The 26,648-nt window shown below is 36.9% G+C and overlaps 2 protein-coding genes across 2 annotated transcripts in view; both read left to right on the top strand.

Moving 5' to 3' along the window:
* The window catches only part of LOC121420605, a 45,995-nt gene extending 34,755 nt beyond the window's left edge, over nucleotides 1-11,240 (top strand). The window contains exons 10-13 of the mRNA XM_041615268.1: nucleotides 7,430-7,474; nucleotides 8,628-8,672; nucleotides 10,552-10,590; nucleotides 11,227-11,240. Coding sequence (XP_041471202.1) covers nucleotides 7,430-7,474; nucleotides 8,628-8,672; nucleotides 10,552-10,590; nucleotides 11,227-11,240 — 143 coding nt within the window. The remainder of the gene's footprint in view (nucleotides 1-7,429; nucleotides 7,475-8,627; nucleotides 8,673-10,551; nucleotides 10,591-11,226) is intronic.
* Nucleotides 11,241-11,886: 646 nt separating this feature from the next.
* LOC121419907 lies at nucleotides 11,887-25,738 on the top strand. Its single transcript, XM_041614390.1, has 9 exons — nucleotides 11,887-11,999; nucleotides 12,694-12,764; nucleotides 13,192-13,403; nucleotides 18,432-18,485; nucleotides 19,385-19,498; nucleotides 22,226-22,369; nucleotides 23,272-23,627; nucleotides 25,008-25,157; nucleotides 25,649-25,738. The coding sequence occupies exons 1-7, from the start codon at nucleotides 11,970-11,972 to the stop codon at nucleotides 23,436-23,438; spliced, it is 792 nt and encodes a 263-aa protein (XP_041470324.1). The 5' UTR covers nucleotides 11,887-11,969; the 3' UTR covers nucleotides 23,439-23,627; nucleotides 25,008-25,157; nucleotides 25,649-25,738.
* The last annotated feature ends 910 nt before the right edge of the window (nucleotides 25,739-26,648 follow it).

Genomic DNA, 26,648 nt, shown 5'->3' with positions numbered 1-26,648 from the left:
TTTGGTAACAAAAACGATGTTGTCATTACAAGATTACACGATATTATGCAATGATAGTAATAACGATCGATGATGTGTGTTGGGGCCAAAGCATGTATTTCATTAAGAATGGCGCCATGATCAAGCATAGGCTAATTTCGATTTTATCTGAGCAATTGCTGCCTATAAGCAAACGGTTTAATTAAAGATGCAGGGGATCAAGTGTGTTGGAAGCGTGCGAGCAACCTCTAGATAATAGGATTTGTATTGGAGGGGATGTCATTTTTAATAACAGCTTCTGCTGGTAATAAAAATAAAAATAATACTAATAATGATCCTTGTGAGATGTTAAAAGCGCGAATCGCAAGCTGAAACTAGTAGACATTTCATGTAACAAGACGTGAAGTGAGCATTCGGAGCATTTTTTGTAATCGTGAGAAAGATGTGTATCTTTCTAAAGAATTAAAGCGAGGGCGAGTTGTAATTTGTTTGTATACTGACCTGGGGCCCGTTGCATGAAACTTTTTACCTGAGAAAACTCAGGTTGTTTTTACAGGAGTTTTTGCCCTGTGCTAAAGTAATTGGCGGAAATCAGACTAACCTTAGTTTTCAGTTTTTACCAGAGTTTTCTCAGGTAAAAGGTTTTATGCAACAGGCTTCAGTAAGTAATCTTTTAAGGACTGCATTTAGTGACTCATGAATAGAATATATATCTCACGAACTAAATAATGAGAGCGCGAACCGCAAGCTTAAAATTTGTGATATTCCAACCTGAAAACTGGACATTTCATACTTCTTTTTTGTAACCAGGAATAGAATGAGTTCCTCAATAAACAATACTTGATGCGAGCGAGAAACGTTTGCCAAATTTTTCCGATTTTCCAACCTGAAAACTGGACATTCTATAGCATTCTTGTAAAAAAAAATAATAATAGCTGGGAGAATAGTTTTCAGAACTGAAGTGGCTTCCCTGGGTAAATGATATCTATATCAATATCATCATTCTAGGCCCACATGAAATTTCCAAAAGTTTGAGCACGTGATTCGCTCGCAACATCTCACAAGGATGCCCTTCACAGTATTGACCAAAAAGGTGAATTTTACATCTTCAGATTTGACTTTTTCCCCCAAACCGCTTGCTCTCTACGCTCGCAGAAATGAAACGTAAATATATAACTTTAGCATGTTTAGTGATCAATTTAGTTACTACAAAAACACACAACCTCTTTACACAGATGATAATCTAATGGTGAAAATATCCGTTTGCACCAAATTGCCCCTATTGGCCCCCTTTTTTTTTACTTTGCCCCCCCCCCCCCAAAAAAAAAAAATACGTTCCGCCGCCATTGGCTAAAACACGCATCGTCTTCATGGCTTACTGCAAAAAGTTCTTAAAATGTCCCCTTTAGATCAGATCAGAGCTTATATATTTAAAAATTCTTTTCGCGCTTCTTGCTAGCAGTTATTATCTAAATTTAGTTACATAGGCATCTCGCTTTGAAGATCACAAACATATTGCCCATCATATTAACAAAAATATAGCTCGCGCTCGCATTATTTAAAAAGGGTTTATCATGTTATTACATATTTACTTTATTTTATAAGGATAAAGCTAATTATTGACTGTTAGGACTACCCTTTCAAAGAAACAAACAAAAATCAACTTTAAACTGCCGATCAAGGAAAATATGGCTAAAAAAAATCCCCCCCCCCCCTCTATTTGACGAAAGTTGGATCCGCCGGGAGGGAGGCAGGGGGCATAAAAAATGGAATAAAAAACAAGGGAATTAATATTTTCCAAAATGGGAAAGTTCCTTTTTCAAAAATAAATATGCCGTTTTTCATGTTTTTTCGAAATAAAATACTCTTTTTAAAGTATACAAGTTAAGTTAAGTTTTCAGGCTGGAATATTGAAAAATTTCAGCTTGCGCTTCGCACTCTCATTCGATTGGTGAAATATGCATCCTAAAGAGGTCACTAAATGCTTTCTTTAACAGGTTCCTTTTCTGGTCAGTATGTTTAAGCTCGCGTTTTGCGCTCGTGTTAATTCTTTAGTTAGATGCACATCTTTTTAATGACAGCAGAAATCTGCTCGGATTTTTAAAAACTAATTTTCATTTTTTATTGAAATAACCTAAAGTTTAGCTTGTGATTCACGCTCGCAACACCTCGCAATAATGCAATTTTAACCACAAAACCACAAAAAACGTTATACAACTTCACCTTTGAATTTGTTTTACCAAGCCGCTCGCTCATTATACTCTCTCCCGAAAAATAAAGCCTAAATATACATTTTGCCATAATAAGAAGTCACTTCAAAAAAGTTTTTCTCTACTGAATCACTATCAAACAGACAATGACTTCAAGCAGATGATAATCTTAAGGTGAAAATATCACCACAGTCCCAATTTTGACGTATGAGTTTCATTTTTTGGCTTTACCCCCAACGAAAATTCGTTCGGCCGCCCTTGCCTTCCCATCCTCATATGATAATTGAACGGCAACAGTGTCCCCCGCCCCCTCCCCTTGCCTCTGCCTCTGCTTTCCCGGTTTTCATTTTTCGGATAAACGAACCTTATTGTGTTTTCGGATTAACGAACCTTATTTTGTTTTCGGATTAACGAACCTTATTTCGTTTTCGGATTAACGAACCTTCGGAAAAACGAACCTTAATTCGTTTTCGGATCAACGAACCTTCGGAATAACGAACCTTTTTTCGTTTTCGGATTAACGAACCTTCGGAACAACGAACCTTATTTCGTTTTCGGATTAACGAACCTTCGGAACAACGAACCTTATTTCGTTTTCGGATTATCGAACCTTCGGAATAACGAATCGTCGGAATTACGCCACAAATGTTCGGATTAACGAACCCTTTTTCGTTTTCGGATTAACGAACATCGAGGTATAGGCAATTTACGTGTTTCGGAATTACGAACCTTCGGAATAAAGAACCTTCGGAATTACGAAGCTTCGGAAATACGAAGTGTAACCATGTTTTAGACCCCATCCCCCCCCCCCCCCCCTTCCCGTTTCATCCAGCTAGGAAACATGGAAATACTTAAAGGTCAAGTCCATCCCAGAAAAATGTTGATTTGAAAAAATAAAGAAAAAACAAACTATAGCATAATATGCTAAAAATTTCATGAAAATCGGATGTCAAATAAGAAAGTTATGACATGAAAGTTGCGCTTATTTTTATAAGAACAGTGATATGCACAACATAGTGACATGCAAATGAGACAGTCGATGATGATGTCCCTCACTCACTATATTTTTTTTTTGTTTTTTATTGCTTGAATTAAACAATATTCAATTTTTTGCAGATTCGACAACCGACTAATTCCATTGTGTCACATTAGGAGATGATTAAAATATTTCATATTTCATGTAATAAAATACAAAAGAAATAGTGAGTGGATGACATCATCAGTCTCCTCATTTGCACACCGACCTGGATATGCATATAACTGTTATGTGATCAAGCGAAATTTTAAAATGTCGTATTTTTATTTTTTATCCAATTTTTATGAAATTTTCAGTGTTATGACTGTTTCATTTTCTCTGTCTATTCAAATCATTTTTTTTTTGGGGGGGTGGACTTGTCCTTTAAGAATCAATTGATTATTTCGTAGTTAATTCTTTTCCGATGAAAAGCTATTTAATGGTAGAGCCGAGGTGCCAAAGCCGAGGTCGCGCCGAAAACTGCCGAAAATCATCATGTCTCAAGCTTTTACTTGCATATTAGGTTTTACTTGCATAATTTGTAGGTCTTTATAACATATTTTCAGTAAAAGCCATGATTTTAAACTGAAAGACACACCTGCTCGACTTTTAATCTTAGTATAGTATAGGATATATCCTATAAAAAAATGACATAGAAAAGAAGGGAAAAAAAAGAAGAAAAAGAAACATTTGAATTTTACTTTATTCATTTATTTTTCCAAAGAAAACAAACGTTAAAAATGTAATATTTATGATGGCGAAAATAGTCAAATTTGACTGGTTGCCAAATAAAAATAAGAACCCTCCCCCCTTTCTCAAATAGATGCGCAAAGTCTGGAACAAGGAAGAGTTTGGCTCGTGTATTGCATAATAAGCTCTGGGAATAAGCTACGGTAAATGATCGCGATTTCGACCTAATGCCGTGTTCGTTTAAACTCATCGAAGTTTGAATGAAAGTTAGCAAATAGCTAACACGTGTTGTAGTCCTGCCCCAAGTCTCCGGTGTCATCCACCAAGCGGTAAAAGAAACCACTGGGATTTAATTTATTCCCGAGGATTCGAAAGAGATGAGATGCGGATTTTTAACACCGTGGCCGTGTGCCTCCAACAACATCAGCAAATTGGTACGAGTGCGTGAGTAAGATTGTACGGAAAGTCTCGGGCGATGTGCGGTGCTCATAGTCATAGTGGCAAAGCACCGGTACTGAGCGATGCGTTCCGGTGAGCCGAAAAAGTTGTTGCCAATGTGGTAAGCGATGAATTCCAATAACCGGAGTTAGAAATGAATATTCATTATAAATGACGTATCCTATCATTTTTTCTATCATATTGGGTTCGTATATCGGTCGTATACTAGACGGTGGGATATTGATGTGAAGATCTGAGCTAATCAGGTGCACTGGCTATAGGAAGGGAGGGGGATGGGGGCTGTTACCCCAAATATTTTTAAACCCGGATGGCTTGGGGTGGAGGGGAGGGGGCTCCACCCCTCTAGGTTTTTATATAGGCTAATCCCATATAAAAGTGATGCATTCAACCCTAGTTAGGGGCTCACGGTGCCCCCTCCCCCAGGGTTTAATGACCCATATCCGGGACCCATAACAAGTTGTGGACCCATAGGCCCTAACCCCACAACACAGTAAACCTAAAACTTTGTTGGGCTTATCCCCATCGACCCAATGGAGCCTCAAGGCTCCCTTATGCTGTAAAAAACCCGGCTATCTAGCATGTGGGGAGGGGGGTGGGGGGGCTCCCTCTAACTCCACCGCCAGGCTTTCATATATAGGCATACCCCACAAAAAAGTAAATGCAGTAAAACCTTGGTTTTTTTTTGGGGGGGAGGGGGATCAGGGCTTTCCCACTGGACCCACTAGTCAATGCCAATGGGTATTTTAAAAAAGGATTTTGCCCCCGGCAATGGCCTCTCTTTCAAAGTGTGTAGAAGCCCTTGACTCCAACTGGTCCAAGTTTTGCCCCTGGACCTCCGGCCGTGGGGGGGGGGTGAGCCCTGTTTGCTTCGCTTACTTTGCAAATTTGTTCCCCCATCTTCCTAAGCCTGTGCATGTGCAGTGTAGTGGCCTGGGGACGAGGGAGGTAACAGGGTTAACGGGTAACCACACGCGTTACCTGAGACCTGGACAGGTCTTGAAAAGGTCTCGAGACTTGCAATATAGCATAGGGTATCAAGTCGAACGAGTTCTCTTTGGCACCACATAATAGTTTGTACGTCTCTACAACGCTATCAAATTACGCGCTATGACTCTTCAATTCCCGAAATTCAACAGAATACGTCATTCATAATGAATATTCATTTCTAACTCCGGTTATTGGGATTCATCGCTTACCTGCCAATGTTGGGTCGCCATGATCAGCTGATCGATTGTCAGTGACACTACTTTGGCTCTGGTCTTAATATTTCGGAGGGCATTCGGTTAGAGTGAGAATAATGTATTTTATTTTGGAAATCATTGCCTTGCAGGCAAAGTAGGCATAAAGTTATACAAAATATTTGCCTTTTTGTTCAGAGATCATAAGGATTAGGGTTTATTTACTTTTGGAGATATATGTATGTTTTGTGTTTGATTTAATAAAAAGCTTGACCAAAAGCTCCACTCACCAAAATACAGAGACTGAAGTTCTAGCTCCGTCTATACAGGGGAATGGCCATCTGTTTATTATTAAGTTTGGATAAAACAAGTGAAGTTGCGCGACTGCTGAAGTAAATCACTGTTTTGTCCCCCTTTTAACTTAATTTTTCCCCGTTTTGGTGCATTTCAGGCCAAAATGGAATAATAATCTTTATTCAGGTAATATTCATTCAGAGTATTTTTATTAAGATATTGATCAGTTGGTGCTCAAGAAAAAAAACTCTGCTCAAGCTCTATGTATAGTTCATTGAGCATGCGCAGTTCTTCCCACGAAGAAAAATGAAAAACATAGTGGGGTCGAGCTCTCACCGATTCTTCATCGTGCCAAACAGCAACTACATACAAGTTGCAGTGGTGCTGGATCATTTAGATCAGTCAGTAGGAGGTGCTACACCAGCCAGAAATTGCTCAATCTCGAGATTTTAGCCTGATCGACCTTCGCGATTAATCTCAAGATTCAAGAAACCCCTTCTCCACCATTTCAAGAAGAGTGATTCCTGCTTAAGCAAGGCATCAATGCGTTATGATCTGAGGCAGTGAATAAATAATCCTGAGTGCGTCTGCACCTGTGAAGTAGCGGGATAATTCGTAAAATAGCGAGCTAGATTGCAAATAATTCCAAGTTGACTTAGGATTGCAATCTCGAGATTAATCCAGCGAACTAGTGTGGTAATTGCTTCTCCATTACAGATAATCTCAAGATTGTTCAGATCAGGATAATTTGCCGGATCAGAAATTGCGCGCTAATTATTTGAAAATGCGGGCTGGTACAGATGGCCCTAAAGAGAATGGGGGCAGAAGATTTGAAGATTCGACCCCCAACATTTGTTTTGTCTCGATGAGCTCAAAACATTTAGCCACCTAGGTGTCGTTTCACAAAGCTGTGTTAAGAGCGACTGGTGAACCTTTCTTATGCGCTTAACCATCGCCAATTAATATACCATTTTCCACAAGAAAGGACCACCAGTCATTCTTAAAGTTGCTCTTAACTTGAGAATAGCCTTTATAAAATATAATAATAATAATATAGGATATATTGCGCACACTTCCATTTTGTTAGGCGCTCAAGGCGCTCCTATATTACCCACCCACCTGGTGATACCACAGATGATATGGCCATGCAAAACACTCTGAACTAGCATGCTCAATGGTTAAATGGACATTCTATTGTATAATACTAGGCCTGGGGGCCATTCATAAAGCTATTTGTCAGATAAGAGCTACTTTGAGAACAACTGGTGATCCTTTCTTGTGCGTAAAGGATATGTTCAATGGTGATTACTTAGCTTGTAAGAAATGTTCACCAGTCGTTAAAGTCGCTCTTAACTTACGAACAGCTTTATGAAACGCCCACCAGATATTCTTTCATAAATGTATTTATCAGGAAATTGATTTAGTTTGTATCTGTTAATGTCATGTGAAGAACCAGTATGTCATTGGCGAGAATTTTTTTTTTTTCTTTTCAAAGTATTGCACAGTGTGTTTAAAATTGATTAAGTTTGTATTTTTAATGTCTTGTAAACAAACATGACCAATATATCAACGTCAATAAAATTTTCTTCCAATTTTACACACAGAATCACCAACAGAAGAGACCACAACAGCGACACCTACGACAACAGGTAAAAAATCATATATTATTACCTACAGTATTGCAGAGTGTGTTCAGAGTATGTGCAGAATATGTCCACAGTTTGAACACACTGTCAAATGATTCTGAACACATCCACTGTGTATAGACTGTGAACACACTTAACACACAGTAAATACACTGTGAGTACACACTGTTTAATGATTTTGGACACACTCTGAACATATCCACTGTGTATAGACTGTGAACACGCTTTACACACAGTAAACACGCTATAAGTACACCGTAAACACACTCTAATAACACACTGAACATACTGTTAAATGATTCTGAACACACTCTGAACACATCCACTGTGTATAGACTGTGAACACACTTAACACACAGTAAACCCACTCTAACTACATTGTAAACACACTCTAATAACACACTGAACACACTGTTAAATGATTCTGAACACATCCACTGTGTATACACTGTGAACACACAAAACACAGTAAACACTCTCTGAGCACACACTGAACAAACCATTATATGATTCAGAACACACTCCAAACACATCCACTGTGTATCCACTGTGAACACACAAAACACAGTAAACACTCTCTGAGCACACACTGTTACATGATTTAGAGCACACTCTGAACACATCCACTGTGTATCCACTTTAAACACACTTTACACACAGTGAACACACTCTGAACATTCTGTGAACACATCTTAGACACACCCACTGTGAATAGACTGTGGACACATGGAGAACACTGTGGACACACTGTGAATACGTTCTGAATATACCCTGCACACACTGAACATGCTGTGAAGGTACACACCCTGAACACACTCTTAATAGACTGAGCCACTGTGTTCTTACTAGCAGGTACTGAGAGTGGATAGAGAGGGCTATGAATACGAAAAGCCTACACACAGTGGCTTGACAAACAGTTTTTTGAAACGCCCACCATAATTCTTTCATAAATGTATTTATCAGGAAATTGATTTAGTTTGTATCTGTTAATGTCAGGTGAAGAACCAGTATGTCATTGGCGAGAATTACTTGTTTTTCTTTTTAAAGTATTGTACAGTGTGTTTAAAATTGATTAAGTTTGTATTTTTAATGTCTTGTGAAGAAACATGACCAATGTGTCAACGTCAATAATTTTTTTTTTCAATTTTACACACAGAATCACCAACAGAGGAGACCACAACAGCGACACCCACGACAACAGGTAAAAAATCATATATTATCACCTACAGTATTGCAGAGTGTGTTCAGAGTATGTGCAGAATATGTCCACAGTTTGAACACACTGTCAAATGATTCTGAACACATCCACTGTGTATAGACTGTGAACACACTTAACACACAGTAAATACACTGTGAGTACACACTGTGTAATGATTTTGGACACACTCTGAACATTTCCACTGTGTATAGACTGAACACGCTTAACACACAGTAAACACGCTATAAGTACACCATAAACACACTCTAATAACACACTGAACATACTGTTAAATGATTCTGAACACACTCTGAACACATCCACTGTGTATAGACTGTGAGCACACTTAACACACAGTAAACCCACTCTAACTACATTGTAAACACACTCTAATAACACACTGAACACACTGTTAAATGATTCTGAACACATCCACTGTCTATACACTGTGAACACACTTAACACACAGTAAATACACTGTGAGTACACACTGTTTAATGATTTTGGACACACTCTGAACATATCCACTGTGTATAGACTGTGAACACGCTTTACACACAGTAAACACGCTATAAGTACACCGTAAACACACTCTAATAACACACTGAACATACTGTTAAATGATTCTGAACACACTCTGAACACATCCACTGTGTATAGACTGTGAGCACACTTAACACACAGTAAACCCACTCTAACTACATTGTAAACACACTCTAATAACACACTGAACACACTGTTAAATGATTCTGAACACATCCACTGTCTATACACTGTGAACACATTAAACACACAGTAAATACACTGTGAGTACACACTGTGTAATGATTTTGGACACACTCTGAACATTTCCACTGTGTATAGACTGAACACGCTTAACACACAGTAAACACGCTATAAGTACACCATAAACACACTCTAATAACACACTGAACATACTGTTAAATGATTCTGAACACACTCTGAACACATCCACTGTGTATAGACTGTGAGCACACTTAACACACAGTAAACCCACTCTAACTACATTGTAAACACACTCTAATAACACACTGAACACACTGTTAAATGATTCTGAACACATCCACTGTGTATACACTGTGAACACACAAAACACAGTAAACACTCTCTGAGCACACACTGAACAAACCATTATATGATTCAGAACACACTCCAAACACATCCACTGTGTATCCACTGTGAACACACAAAACACAGTAAACACTCTCTGAGCACACACTGTTACATGATTTAGAACACACTCTGAACACATCCACTGTGTATCCACTTTAAACACACTTTACACACAGTGAACACACTCTGAACATTCTGTGAACACATCCTAGACACACCCACTGTGAATAGACTGTGGACACATGGAGAACACTGTGGACAAACTGTGAATACGTTCTGAATATACCCTGCACACACTGAACATGCTGTGAAGGTACACACCCTGAACACACTCTGAACACACTCTTAATAGACTGAGCCACTGTGTTCTTACTAGCAGGTACTGAGAGTGGATAGAGAGGTCTATGAATATGAAAAGCCTACACACAGTGGCTTGACAATGACTGTTTTTAAGGCATTTTAAAAGCTTAATATATATATTTCATATTATCACAGTCATCCTCCTCCATCCAGTATCTTCACCCACACCTGCATACCCACACCCGTTTTTCCCTCTTTTCCAGTTCTGCAATCATACCAGCCATGAACGTTCTTAATATATCCATTGAGGATAAAAGTGATGTGGTAGAAAATGTTATATACAATACCTGACCTCGTCAAAATTATCAATGAGTGCACAAATTAGGCAGAGTTTTTTTTTTTCATTTTTACAAAGTTATTGTCATTCTTTTTTATTGTTCCTTACTAGTTACCATGGCACCAACAGTAATTCCTGGAGTGGTCATCGGTAAGTTTATGTCACATTTAGTATGGCAGTTGATCATGAGGCTTCTATGCTTATGATCAATTATAGGCATGATCTCCATGATCAATCGCCAAGCTTTATGATACAAGGCCCTGGGCACTGAAGCACCACTTGCTCTCATCCCACTTTGTCTAGTGTCCTTTTTGTGTATAAACCTGCCATACACTGCAAAAAGTGGTGTTAAACTACTCCACAGTTTTGCTTTGAGAGGAAAACATCAAGCACTTTACACCAGTGTCAGATTCATGGTGTAATTTTAACACCCATCGGTGATGTTTTTACAAATAGGCATACTGTTTGTCATTTCAACTGTATGTGGTGTTGTGTTCAAACTCTCAGTGTATTTTAACACCAACTACTCAGAATACCATAGTTTTTACAGCATAGCCTTATACAAATATCTCCACATCCAGTTTGTCTTAAAACTCTATTGAATTACCACTTAGCTAGTTTACCTTTCTGTCTTATTGCAATTAGATGGCAAGCTCATGGAGGGTTACTGTTTGTCACCAAATCGGAGAAAAAAATTACAAAGAAGTGCATTCATTTTTTTTGTCATTCACATTATACTGTACATGCTGCATTAGTATTAGTCTCATTTCATTGGTTCTATGTCAGACATTGGAGCATAATCCTTTTGTCCAAATTAACGTAGACCATGGTCTAACTCTGTGCTAAAATCATGGGAAGCTGAAATGTACAAAATAATGATAATATTGGATGTTTCTTGTGCTTACTTTGCTCTTTCATCATGCGACAATGGCGAAGAAAACTGATTACGTTATCATTTCCAGACAGTTATGAATTTTCTGAGTGAGGGGTTAGATTATAAATCAAACTTGTTCTGTCTTTGGTTCGACCACAAGTTTAGACCAGAGAGTGGATAAACCCCGAGTTCAGAGTATGGGCCAACAGGGACTTTTCGCATTTACTACAGAGAAACTCTGTACAATGCATCAAATCCTGTGAAAATGCAATTAAGATCATAGTGGAGAGCTGAGAAATTTGTCAAAAGTTGGTGGACTGGGATAGCAGATCATCCGGAGATTTGCACAGCAAATGTGTCGTTGTCCAGAGTCAAGAGATTCTGATACTGTCCCTGTCCACCAGCTTGCAACACAAGCCTCTCAGCCCTCCATTGTGATTTGACTTGCATTTTCAAAGGAATTGGTGCATTGCAGAGAGTGGCTCTGTAGCAAGTGCAAAAACTCTCTATTGTCATAATGGGTTGTACAATTTACTCAATAAATAATTTTCTGTTGTATTTCTCAATCCTAGGGGATGTGAATGTCAAAGTTGCCGCCACGTTGGAGGGAGTCGATTTCATTTCCGAGTATAGTGATCCTTCCTCTACTGAATACATGACTTTCACTGGCACAGTAGAAACTGAGGTATTGTTATTTATATCTACATATGATTTGTTTTATATGTGACGAATGACAGTGAGGACAGCTAATTGTAGCTGTACGCTGGGAGCACTGTTAAAGCGTGCTATATTTCATATTTTTGATTACCGACTCTCAACAACAGGACTGTGACAATTGCTTGATAATTCCTAGATCTTTAAATCTTGTTCAAATAATCTTTAATCATGCTCATATTGTATTTTTGGTTATTTATTTTGTCTGTGGAGTGGAAAAAGGGTAGGTGTAAAACCCTGATAGGCCTCTGTAATGTATGTTGTTGGTTTGCTTTCTTATCTAGCTACTATAGACTGTGGGATGGACAAGGAAAATGTCTCTATTTTTTTTTCATTTCTGTGGGGCGGCAAATGCAACCACGGTTCTTGGACATGATAATATGTAAATTATTATGAGTGAATACATGCAACACGTTGCCATCGCTCAATTCTGCTCCTGACCTCAAAATTAAAATAATAATATTTTTTTTCTGGCAGCAGCCTAATATTTGAGACCTGAAAAAATGATTATATTCCTATTTTTCGTTAAGCGAAGCGTTTAAAAAAAAAATCATGCCAGAGACATATCCTTGGATTCTAACTACCTTATGAATCATTCATTCAAATCTTTAACTGATTTTTAAAATAATTCATTTGTCACCTCAAGTTTGTTCCCTCTTTTCCAGCTGATGAACGGATTACAGAGCAATGGCCAGCTCATGGGTTACATAACTGATGTGACTGTGACGGGTCTAAGGTAATTCCTATCCTATTATATCAATTTTAATTCAAAATCCATATTTTAGTTTTCAAAATTGAAATCTGAAACAGAAATACTCCTAAAATTAATTCTGCCCAATGGATGGTGGGCATGGCAGCCACTGTACAGCGCCAGATCGACATTGCTCCATTCCTTAAATCGAACAAGGTATCAGCAACTCCCATCGTTGAAGGTCTCTTTTTGTCTGCCATGTTCATTTTTTTCCACATTTATCACTGTATTTGTAAATGAAGGTGCTGCTCCAGTGATAGTGCTATTATGTATTTATTAATTATATTTCATGAACTTTTTTACCAAGTCATTTTTCTCTATTCCTTATCTTTACAAAGTCATTTTTCTCTAACTATTCTTTATTATCTTTACCAAGTCATTTTTCTCTTAAATATTCTGTATTATCTTGTAGCCCTGGGAGTGTCATCGTGGATGCAGATATTGGGGTCTCAGCAGCGATCGCGATGTCTCTATCCGAGGAATCTAAAAACACCACGTCAGCCTTCGAAGTTCAGCTGGCAGTAGCAAATCTGGTATCTAGCGCCATCAACGATGCTGTTACGACATCACTCTCTAATAATCCTCAACTTGGTTCGTCAGATGCTCAAGCTGATATTACAGATGGTAATTTGTCATCCTTTTATCACTTCTTAAAATCTTTAAATCCATATTTTATTGTTCGAAATAGACACCAGAAATGAAATACTCCGAAAAATTTGTTTTGCCCAATTGATCTTTGTCCTGGCAGCCGCTGTGCAGCGCCAGATCGACGAGGCTCTATCCCTTTTAATCGTTGAACGCCAAACAGGGTAGCAGTAGCTCCCATCTTTTAACGTCTTTTGGTCTGACGCGGCCGGGATTTGAACCCCCGATCTCCCGGTTGTGAGACGGACGCTCTACCAACTGAGCCAACACACCGGTATTACCAGCCACCTCAAAACCAATAATAAGTCGTCATGGAAGATTCTCTGTAAATAGCCAAAATTAAGTATGATGGGGTGTCCAAACTTCGCGCACTTTTCAAAAATATTCATGAGGCTTAATTTTGTCCACAAATTATTAATAATATAAACAAAACCAATTCAAGAAATAGTTACCACATTGACGGCAAGATCGTAAACTATAAAATCATGGACGAAAATGTAAAGTAGGTCACTGGGTTTTGCCGTTATCGCGATCTCAAAATTCTATTCCGATCGGCGAATGCGGGCTGTGCTGGAAAACCGTTCAGAAAAAGTGTGACCTAACTTCGCGCACCAAAGCTTTTGTGGAGATTTAAACAGAGACTCAAGCTCAAAAGGTGAGATATTTATATCAGATTGATGGCAAAATGCTATGGAATCGGTCAGTACCACATTTAACTCACATTTTTTATGATTTCTGCTTGTAAAATGGTGATATCGTGATGCTTGTTGCTTTCTTCAAAACGGGCGCTTACGGTGACAAATTTGCCGATCTTTTGCCAATATTTTCATAAATACTGGACTAATCCTAAAGAAACTTTCAGCGAAGGGTAATTTTAGGTCGCTTTTTCACATTGATGATGTCAGATTTTAAGGATATTGGCTAGTTTTGGAGATAATGACCTTCCGCAAAGTTTGGACACGCGCGAAATTTGGACTCACTGCCATACAAAGGGCATATCTCATGCTTGATGAGGGAACCCCAAACCTGAAAGGGATGGTCCGGGCTGAAAGTATTTAAAGGTCAAGTCCACCTCAGAAAAATGTTGATTTGAATCAATAGAGACAAATCAGACGAGCACAATGCTGAAAATTTCATCAAAATCGGATTTAAAGTTAGAAAGTTATGACATTTCAAAGTTTCGCTTATTTTCAACGAAATAGTTATATGAACGAGCCAGTTACATCCAAGTGAGAGAGTCGATGATGTCACTCACTCACTATTTCTTTTGTTTTTTATTGTTTGAATTATACAATATTTCAATTTTTACGAATTTGACGATTAGGACCTCCTTGCATGAAGCACAAAATGTTAAAATAATGGAATTCCATGTGTTCAGGGAGGATTGAAACTTCATTTCACATGACAATGACAAGAAAATCAAAATATTTCATATAATAAAATACAAAAGAAATAGTGAGTGGATGATGTCATCAACTCTCTCATTTGGATGTAACTGGCTCGTTCATATAACTATTTTGTTGAAAATAAGCGAAACTTTAAAATGCCATAACTTTCTTATTTTATATCCGACTTTGATGAAATTTTCAGTGTTATGCTTGTTGAATTTTTCTCTTTTTATTTAAATCAAGTTTTTGTTTGGGTGGACTTGTCCTTTAAAGCTTAATTAATAGAGTAGAATTCACTGAGCAAAACGCCCAAAATTGCATCAATATCGGATAACAAATAACAAAGTTATAGCATTTTAAAGTTTAGCAATATTTTGTAAAAACAGTCGTCATGAATATTCATTAGGTGGGCTGATGATGTCACATCCCCACTTGTTCTTTTGTATTTTGTTATATGAAATTAGGTTTATTCAATTTCTTTTCCTCCAAGAACTATCGAAATTGGATTGACAACTGATTTAGTGCATTAGATATTCATTGCTGCAACTTATTTCATTATAAGGGAGACATATTCACACAAGTATAACCTAATGAAAAATTATGATTTTACGTAATAGCATAAGAAAATGGAAAGTGGAGATGTGACATCATCAGCCCACCTAATGAATATTCATGATGACTGTTTTCACAAATTATTGCTAAACTTAAAACTTCAATAACTTTATTATTATTTGTTATCTGATTTTGATGAAATTTTTGGCATTTTGCTCAGTGAATTCTACTCTATGTCTTAAGATATAGATATTTTCAGCCCAGACCATCCCTTTAAACCTTGTTTTCTTATTTATTCGCAGAAGCTCTCTCAGGATTTTCTTCTTTCAATCAAGTATTTGTGTGGGTTACTGTTGCTCATTTGCGCCTTGATAAACATGTACAGTGCGTCCCACAAAAAACAAAACCGAGATTTAGCGATCATTACTTAATCATAAATAAAATAGACAAATGACCTACCAATTTAAAGCTTAGAATCTCCTCTTTCATCTGATATTACTTAGATTACTTCTCATTCACACATGAGTGAGTAAATACAATTTGAAGAAAGGATATCAAAAACTCATTTGGCAGGGGGTTATGGCTTTCAAAAAGAATATCTTCTCTTTAATTTGATACCTAAATTATAGAAAAGGCTTGAATTTCAATAATTTCATAAAATGAAGAGGTTCTCCAGGCTGGCTTTCAAACTCAACACTCCGTTTTGTTGACGATCAGCCATGCATTAAATCTTTTGTTCACCATGCGAAAGCTTCTTTGGGAAACCGGTAAAAACACATTTATCTCATGAAATTATGGAAATACAAGCCTTATTTCAAATGACCAGAACTTTTTTATTTCTTGACCATTTTCTGTAATTGATTTACCAAATCAAAGAGCAGATATTGAACTTTTCAGATATGTGATTTTCTTTTTGAAACCCAGATACCCCTCGCGAAATGAGTTTTTGGTATCCTTTCTTCAAATTGTTTTTGCTCACTCATGCGTGAATAAGAAATAAGCTAAGTAATATCAAATGAAAGAGGAGATTCTAAGCTTTAAATAGGTCATTTATCTATTCTATTTCTTATTAAGTTATGATAAATGATCGCTAAAACTCGGTTTCGTTTATTCTGGGACGCACTGTATATTATTTTGAAGCTTATTAGGGTTATTCCAATCCCATTTTGGTTTTGATGTCGTAGGTCACATCAAAATATTGCTTGATATTTGACAGTTTCGAACATTGCTGAAGGGAAATAAGAAACACATCCGATATAGAGAATGATGTGACTATTACATTTTCTGTTAACTCGAAGGCGTGTTTAAATCACTGAATACACTCTTCCATTCTACTTAGGTGAAATGTATATGTTCAGAGAAAAGGAGAAATGTATGTCAGTCTCTTCTATCATTAAAGGGGAATGAAACCTTTGGAACAAATAGGCTTGTGTAGAAACAGAAAAATCAAAGAATAAGAATAAAGAAAGTTTGAGAAAAAATCGGACAAATAGTGAGAAAGTTATGAGCATTTGAATATTGCAATCACTAATGCTATGGAGATCCTCACATTGGCAATGTGACAAGGATGTGTGATGTCACTGATGAACAACTTTCCCTTTGGTGGAGTATAAAATACCCTCAAATTGTCTCTTTTTGCTTTTTTCTTATGATGATACAAACTCTTTATCCACGATGTATTCTTAAAAAATATGTATTACATGCCCTCATGTAGACAGAACACATGATTTATAGATAGATGTGATAAAAGAGGCAATTCTAGTGAAATATATACTAAAGTAATAGGGAGAGTTGTTCACAAGTTACATCACACATCCTAGTCGCATTGCCAATTTGCTATCTCCATAGCATTAGTGATCGCAATATTCAAATGCTCATAACTTTCTCATTATTTGTCCGATTTTTCTCAAACTTTCGTTGATCTGTTTCTTTGATTTTTCTGTTTTCACACAAGCTATCTTGTTCCAATGGTTTCATTCTCCTTTAATTCATTTTCTGGAAACTGTCAAGTTTGCATTTTGTCTCCACACTTATTCAAGGGAATGTTCATGTGTACATAGAATATTTGTACTTCTAATTAGTCCAACAAACATCGGCCTTTTTTTTGGTATTACGACAATACAATTCCTCCATAGTTTATTCAAGCAATATCATCGTCCTTCCTTTATTAAAAAAAGAAGAGTGCTGGGATTTTTTTTTTACTTTTTTTGGAGGTTGGATCAAGAAATGATAAAAGAGATGTGAAATCTTCGATAAAACTATTAATGTAACCTAGGTGAACTTACTTTCTGCACTATTAATATCCATCTATTTTTAGCATATTACAGATTTTTACTGTCTCAAAAGTTACATTTTTATCATTTTGATATGCTGTGCATACATGTAACTTATTCTTATAACTTCTGTGGACAAATTTATTATGATCAAGTCCCCATTGCAATAAGCTCAGTTTTCCTAAAATAAAAATCGCATCTTATGAATATTCAATGACTGCATTCTTTCCTCTGTCCCTATTCTTTGAATTTAAGCATGAAATAAATGAATTATGTCAGTAAAATCTTGATATAAAGCACATGGCATGCCTTTCCAATAATGAAAACTCATGTGTACTGAAAAGATATCTTAAAGAGAAATGCCAGGAGTATCAGTAAACACTGATTTCATGAGAAAGTCTGTAAAACCTGGCTTAATTGTCAGTATATCATCGAGGATCTAGATCAGGTACAGTTACATAAACTGAACTTTGTAAAATCTTGAAATCTACCCTGAGTAGTGTTCATACTGAAGATCCCCAACACAGCTAAGCGCACGTGGGACAGTGTATTATCATTGCTTTGAATGTCCGTCCGACACTTGACCCGAATCCTGTGCTTATTTACTGATTTCTCAGCAATTACACAATTTCTTCCAGAATCCTTTGGCACATATGTTTTATTTATTAGAACAGACACTTTGGCGGTCATTTCATTGGATTCTGTACGAACTCATTTTGATACCGTTACCACAACTGGCATTTACCTTAAAAATGGACAATATTTTCTTTTTTTCTCTCTCTCTCTCTCTACAGTACGTGTTCCAGTAACCGTCAATGGTATAAGCATCCCAGATAGTGTAACGCCAGGTTCGTCTTACGGTTTCTATATTCGTTCATCCATTACGCTGTTTACCTGTGTATATATTTGTAATGTTCTGGCACAAATCACTCTCTGTAGCATTGAAAAGAATTTATTATGTTTACACCTGCATTTGGATGTATTTATCTCAGTTATGGATCCAGCCAGATTAGATAAAAAAAAATTTAGCAGGCCCCCACCATTGTACACAATCAAAATTGGCCGGAAATTGTATTTTGTCAAATCCAACTGGATCTGTCACTGATTTAACTGATGGCAGCCCTCATGTTATATATTTTGCTACTGAATTTTCAAAATATCTTGTCCTTATTTATGATATACATATGTACAATAAATAGCAGGCCCCCACCAATTTCCACAATCAAAATTGGCCTGAAATTGTATTTTGTCAAATCCAACTGGATCTGTCACTGATTTAACTGATGGCAGCCCTCATGTTATATATTTTGCTACTGAATTTTCAAAATATCTTGTCCTTATTTATGATATACATATGTACAATAAGCATTCGTATTATCTATTCTTATTTGAGAAATTTTGAGCACAAATTTTTTTTTTGAAAGAAAATTTAGTTTATTATTATTATCATATTTTGTATGTTTTATGAAAATTAATCAACATTGTTACAAATTTACAAGATTGGAATGATTCAAAATAAGTGCAAAATGTATGAAATAATAAGGGAAAAAAGGGCAAGGCATATAAAATATCAGTGATTCGAAAATGAGGCAGTGAGAAAGTTGATATAAATCACATGTCTTTGCATTTTATTATTAGTTATTGTTATTATCATTTTTTTATTATTATCATTACTATTGTTATCATTATAATCATTTTGTCCTCATAAAACAATCATATTTCATGTTTCTTGTATTTTGGGAACCAGGGGATCCTTGCGCTGATGGGTTTTTCCGCTGCACTGACGGTACCTGCATACATGAAACCTTGAGATGCAACTACTTTGATCAATGTCCAATGGGAGAAGATGAGCAATTATGTGGTAATTGGAAAAAAACAGTATTTGGTGCCATTATTTTTGTTCTTACGTGTATGTCTAAAGCTAGTTTTGAGTTGTGGTATAGAAATCTGATTTTGACAGGAAATGGTTGGAAGAAATCCTTAAATATTAAATGTGCTATCCAAAAGCAATCACTGATTCATGCAAGTTCTCTTTCTTCCCAAGTACTGTAAAAATTTTGAATCACCTACCAGGACCTGAACAGACAAACCCAGCTGTATTTAGAGAAGCCGTACTACCATTCATCCGTGCGATGCAGCCTCTAGTTGGGTCTCTTTATGTTGTAAACCAAGAGGCATTTTTTGCTTGTATGGTGCACACTCACCTTTAATGTATATAAGTGAACTTTCAAATTACTTCACCATGGCAACTCACACTGATACACAGAATGTTTACATCCGCAGCTTTGATGCTGCTGATAGGGATTTCTCTTGTCATATGCCACAATGCTTATTTGGATCAGCAGAGTTTAAGGGAAATAATTCAGGCTTAAATTACTATCATTTCATTACCACATGCTTTTCCTGATGTAGCTAACACAGGAAACGACATGTGGGACCAAACAATATATGGATAGACATTTTTTCGGTAATATTTCTGATCTTAAATTTTTCATTACTCTGTAATTATACATTTTCCTGAAAATGGTTTTGCATATATCATTTATTCATAGTTTTTTGTAATTCTTTGTAATATTTTTTTTCTATTCAGATAACCTTCTATTTTCAGTTGTTGCCATATCAGTAGGCCTACAAGCATTCATCTCTGAAGGGCAAGTCCACGCCTAAATAGTTGAGAGAAATATCAGACTAGCAAAATGCTGATAATTTCATAAAAAATTGATCAAAATATGAAAGTTCGGTCAATTTCACTAAGCAGTTGTGTCAAAGTCTTCTTTGGTATGCTAATTAGGTGATCGATCATGTCCTCCTTTCACTATTTCTATTGTATTCCATCATACAATTCCAATTATCTCCTAGACATTTTGTGACATAAACTTTATTCCTCCCTGAATACATAGACAATTACATTATTACAATTTATTATGAATTTGATGAATAATCTCTTTATCAAATCTGCTAAATTGAAATATTGTAAATATCAAACGAGAAAATAGAAAACAGAAAATAAGTGAATGACATCATCTACTCTCTCATATGCACATCACTTTGTTGTGCATATGCTGTTTTTGTTTTGCGTTAAATGAAGGAACTCTAAAATGTCATGGCTCTCTTATTTCATCCATTGTCAATGCAAATTTCAGTGTTATACTTCTTTGGTATATTTTTTTTTTGTTATTCAAATCAACTTTTTGTTGGGGAGGATTCATACTTGAGGAGATGGGGGTCAAACAAGCTTAGTCAGTGTTCCAGCAAAAAGTGATTATTATTTTTTTTTATCATGCTTGTACACCCCATCCCCATCTGTTTGGTAATAGAATACTATAAAACAACACTGAGAAATAGAGTTTCTTCATTTTTTTTGTTTTATTGAATATAGATCAGGGCCCCGTCTTACACATTACGTGAATCCTGTGTTTAAAAAATACCCCACCAGCTTATAACACAGGAACCCCATTGCCCTGCGTGTTATGTCAATGGGAGGTCAGGTGGGGAATCTGAAACCCCAATTTCAGATTTTGGGAGAGCTTCAATTCTCTCGTTTAAACTGGGGTGGGGTTCATTTGACTGCTGATAAGGCCTTGCGTGTAAGTCAATGGGAACTCAAGTGGGGTATCGACACCCCATTTTCAGTTTTGGGGGAAAGTTAAGTTTTTCTCGTTTAAACTGGGGTGGGGTCGACTGCAGCTGCTGATAAGAGCTGAACAAACACCGCGCTGGAAACCGCAACATCTCTCTCTCCCTCTGCCTGGCCGTATGAAGGTCACTTCTCCTTGGGGGGAAGGTGGATTATCTGGGAGAGTGTGTGGTTGTTTACTTAAGGATTACCATTCCTGCATGCTGATATCGGATGGAGGGGGGGGGGGGCAGTGAGAGAAGCTTGGAATTTGAAATTGGGGTGTCAGACGAGATCTGTTTTTAAACACAAATTTTCGTATTGCAAACAGTTACTTGATTCAATCAATCTCAAGTATATGGAAATCCATCAAAGTCATAATTTTTAATTTAGGAAATTTGCTCAATGTCCTTTGAAAACAAAGAAAAGTATACTAAATTGTCAAGAAAACAGTGAATGTATGAATATATATAATTTCTAGAAAATATTTTGACCAAACATGTATTTTAGATGTAGACGTTGCTGGCTTTCCTTAGCTACGATTGATCCATTCAATCTTAACTCTTTGTAAGACGGAACCCCAGGGCCTGTCTCAAGAGTTGCGATTGATCCGATCAATCACAACTATGGACAGCCAACAACGTCAACATCTGAAATGCATGAATGTTCAAAATCTTTTCTAGATATGACATTAATTACATAAATTACATAGATTCATTGTTTTCTTGAAAATTTGGTGTGTTCGCCTTTGTTTGCAAAGGACATTTTGAAAATTTTATGCAGAAAAAATTATTACACTGATGGATTTCCATAGAGATGCGATTGATTGGATCAATCGTAACTCTTTGTAAGACGGGGCCCAGATATATATTTTAGAATTTTGAGAGTGTCTTTTAGAGGTAAAATAGTGAAACAAGGAGACTTGACATTTGACATACATGTAATTTTTTTTACGACAATCAATCATTGCAGGTGAATGCGAAAGTGATGAGTTCATGTGTGACAACGGCAAATGTATACCAGAGCAATGGCAATGTAATTTTTACCTCAATTGTGGTTATGACAACGGCATGTACAACTACGAAGACGAGATTGGCTGCGGACAAGGGGAGATAGGTGAGGCTCTGTAATAAAAACGTTGCAGTTATGCTAGTAGTTAAACAGGTAACTTTGCCAAAGTCACATAATCCGGTCTGATAAATCACTTTGGTTGAATATCTATTTGACGCGTGGAAGTTGACGTGTGCATGTTTACCTACATTTTTATAGTTTTTTTATAGGTACTTTACTTTTACTTTTATCCAACAAAGCATGTAGGACTATGCCTGTTCATCAGTCCAAGGAAATAAACTGTATGCTCCACACTATCACTTCAATTAGTTGCGTGTGGCAAGTAGTAGCATCTGGCAAGAACTAGATGCATGGGGCAAGTAGTTACATGTGGCAAGATATAAAATCCATTACTCAAAGTCGTACACAAAAGCAATATCCTTCCAATGATTATCAAGCCGATTCGTAAAGGAATTTACAAAAGGTGCTGAAACCACATTTTCTGGAAGACTGTTTCAGAGCTTATAACTCAATTTAAAAAGAAGAACTTCCTTACATCAAGCCTTGCTTACTGCTTCTCAAGTTTCTTTTATTATTATCATCATCATTTCAATGTTGTTGGCTTTGTCCTCCTCAGTTCTACAGTACTCCTAGATATTCAACTTTTTTAATTTTCCTCATCTTTCTTCCTTCTCATCTTCTTTGTCTTCATCTTCCTCCTCATCATCTTTTTCTTATTCTTCCTCGTCACCCTCTTTCTCCTCCGCCTCCTCCCCCTCTTCCTCTTCCTGCCTCTCTTTATCCTCCCCCTCCTTTTCCTCCTCCCCTTCCTCTTCTTTATCATCTTCTTCCTTCTTTTCTTCCCTCTTCTTCTCTACCTCCGTCCCTCCTCTTCCCTCCTACTGTTGCTTTTCCACCTCATCCTCCTCTTCCTCCTCATCAATATCAATTCTTTCCTCACTCTACAGAAAACATCACCCTTGTTCAAGGGACACCGGTGCTCGTCCAGCCCCCATCCTACCCCAACCCATACCCGCTCTTGAGAACCGTTACTGGGCTATCACCACGGAAGACCCTGACCTCATCATCGGATACACTTTCATTACATTCGACCTTAGACTTTCGGCCAGACTGAACTTTGAAAACAGAACCACGGGTATAAGCCATCCATCAAACGATTTGGCGTTCTATTATTACCGCTTTGAACCGGTTCCAGGAAGAGTTTATGCTCTACAGACCAACGCTGCATTTATGTTCTTCTATCCTGGCACACATCCTGGCGGAACGGGATTTGAAATTGAATTCAACGCCATTCATCCGTCTAGTGAGTCCATATTCAAATTCAATTTCTAATAAAGATATTTTTCTTAGTGAAGATCACGATCCGATTTTAGAGTAAAACATGGTAGAATGTGATGCTAATATTGAGACATGGAACATCTTACTGTGTAATGTTCTAAATCATTGTACGAATCCTATGTTCACATCCGTGGCTATATGCCACCATCCTTATAATAAAAGCAAATTTAATATCTAGTCGTAATGATGTCATACATGTAGCAGTCGTACGATTGTCTTCAATTTGAAACTAATTTGGCCTTTACTCCAAAATAAAGACTTGCAATCTTTCAAAATGGGTGTATTGATATTTTTTGAATAATTTTTACCTCAAATAAAATGATATGTTCCATTCACATTTTCAGAAAATGAGCAAAGTGCGATTAGTTCCAAAATCGGATTGCGAACAGTCGTAAGGTGTGCGGTGGCCTTAAGACATCATCTGCATGTTGAATATAGAACATTATAGAGCAGAGCTGTGGGGCAAAAATGTATGTAAAAGGAATTAAATCAGGTTTATTAAGATTCAAAGAAATTTCAATCAATGTTAACAAATCAAGTGCCAATTAAATTGTCTTCTGAAGGTATTATTAAATGTAGCATTATATCTAAGGGACATGGCTGGTGAAGGGAATTGTTATAGCTGTCATTTGGACATTTTCAACCCTGAAAATATTTTGCATTTTGGGAGGGATATGTTTTCTGCCTTGAGTTGACGACATATTTACAGCAATATATTGTCAATGCTTGTGCTGATGTTTATTGTATACTCATACAATTTTTTATAGCTATTATCATGTTGATTTTTTAATTGCTATTTTGAAATTCTGAATGAAAACAACATTAATTTACTTTCATTGTTAAGAAATGTGCATTTTGATTATCGTTTAAAACTCTGTTTACTTCACGTTATGTGCCAAAGTTTGGCTCCATTTTGACTCCGCACAATGATGTTTGGATATTTCTTCGAATTATATTTGAATCTTACTCTGTTCACATTCATTTTGTGATGTTTAATATTTCTGTATATTTGTAAGGTTTTTTTTAAGCATTGTTTTGAAAATAGATGATTTGATTCGATATTGGTTTATTGTGATGACGTGGTCAAGTGATTACGATTCTCGTCATGGGTCGTCGGTTCAAATCCAGCTACAGCTTGCTTTCCTTCAGCGAGAAAGGCACCCACATTGTGCTGCACTCAACCCAGGTGAGGTGAATGGGTAACCGGCAGGATTAAATCATTGAATGCATGTACTGAGCGCTGGAAGGCAACAGGAACTAAAGCCGGGATAATAGTAATAATAGTATTTTTCTAGGTACATGGTGCTGTATAAATGCTTATCATTATAAGTTATACTATTTATAGCATATACACCTGTTCCGTGTGACCTTGGACAGTTCCAGTGTGCCAGTGATGGGGAATGCATCCCCAGCTACTATCAGTGTGACGATTACTACGACTGTTCAGACAAGTCAGACGAAATTCCAGAGGTTTGCGCCAATATGCCCCCTCCAGGTAAGCCTACGTATCTCTGTGTGTTGCAAAAAACTGGCGGTCAATTGCAGGTCAGTTTCAACTTCAAAATCAATCATAAGTCTTGCAATTCCGATTTGCATTTGATCACTGGAGTTTTGCTAGAAACTTGCAATCATTGCAAGTCAATTTCAAGGGCCTGTTTTATAAAGGACTTACAGCTGATGTAACTTTGCCATTATAATGACTACCATGGTAACAGGGCTCAGCCGCCAATCAAAATCAAGGTTACAATGGTAGTTGCCATAATGGCAAAGTTACAACAGTTGCAAACTCTTTGTGAAACGGGCCCTTGGTCCCAAATTAAATCATGAATTGTGTGTTAATTGCAAATACCCTGTCTGATTTATATATCATGTCAAATCATCTGATGTTATATTGTTTTGAATTATGTTCACATGTGAAATAAAGTCAAATTCAAATTCAATTCAATGGAGCTTGATTGAAATTAAATATTTAATTCCATTTTGCAGGAGAGTGTGTTGCTGGCAACCATCAGTATCAGTGTGCAGATGGTGAGACATGCATCCATGCTGCCTGGGAATGTGATCACTATGAAGATTGTCCCGTGGAGATGACGAACATCAAAATTGTGAGCTTATTCAGTTGTAGTTGGGGCTATTATTGAAGGGGACGAGAGTTCAACGATAAGTTGGATTAATTTTGATAAAAGTAAAAGAAATATAGAAGCATTTTGAAGAAGGTTCAGTGATATGTCAAAGGATAACAGAGTTCTTAAATTTTAAAGTTTTGATTCTTGGATGCTCCTCACAAATTATGTCGTTTGTTGTGAATTCAAACAAATTCCATTTTCTCTAAAAATTGAAAATGATTTTACGTGTCTAATACCATTGATAAGAATGTGAAAAAAGCCTTGCTAAAGCCGTGATGAAGAGTCAGTGGTGTAAATTCTACGTATCATTTAATATCAAAAAAGTAAAAAAAAAGTATCAATTCTGTCGTAGTCGTTTAATGCTTCTTTACCTATTAGAGTTTTAAATGTGGTATGTTGTGGCCGTTGGGATTTAAATTCAAATCTAGCGCCCTCATCGACCACATTCACAAACTCCCATGATTCAAGCCCCGACAGCATCTTCCCCCGCTAGTACCAGGACCTGTCTGGCTGAAGTTGTTTCTCATAGACCTAGTCTACAAACAGAAATATCAACTTAAGTGTCTGTTTTGGGATCAAAATCATTGTTTTGCCTAAATTAAGTCAGATTTATCAATAGCTTCCACATAGCACGTGACTTGCCACGTATTACACTGTGTATTATCGCACATGCCACACGAGCAACCGCAGGAGAGTGGCATATTTTGACAATATTTTATGCTAAAACCTGCTGAAATCAATACCAATCTTGACTGAAATTATTGACTTAATATCCCAATAAAGATGAGGTCATTTTTTAAAATATCACCTGATATTTAGAACCCATGTTTTTGAAGTCACATGGCTTCCGGTCGGTCTAT

This window comes from Lytechinus variegatus, chromosome 8, assembly GCF_018143015.1.
Source record: "Lytechinus variegatus isolate NC3 chromosome 8, Lvar_3.0, whole genome shotgun sequence".
NCBI classification, from domain to species: domain Eukaryota; kingdom Metazoa; phylum Echinodermata; class Echinoidea; order Temnopleuroida; family Toxopneustidae; genus Lytechinus; species Lytechinus variegatus.
This window is presented reverse-complemented; position numbering and strand designations above follow the sequence as displayed.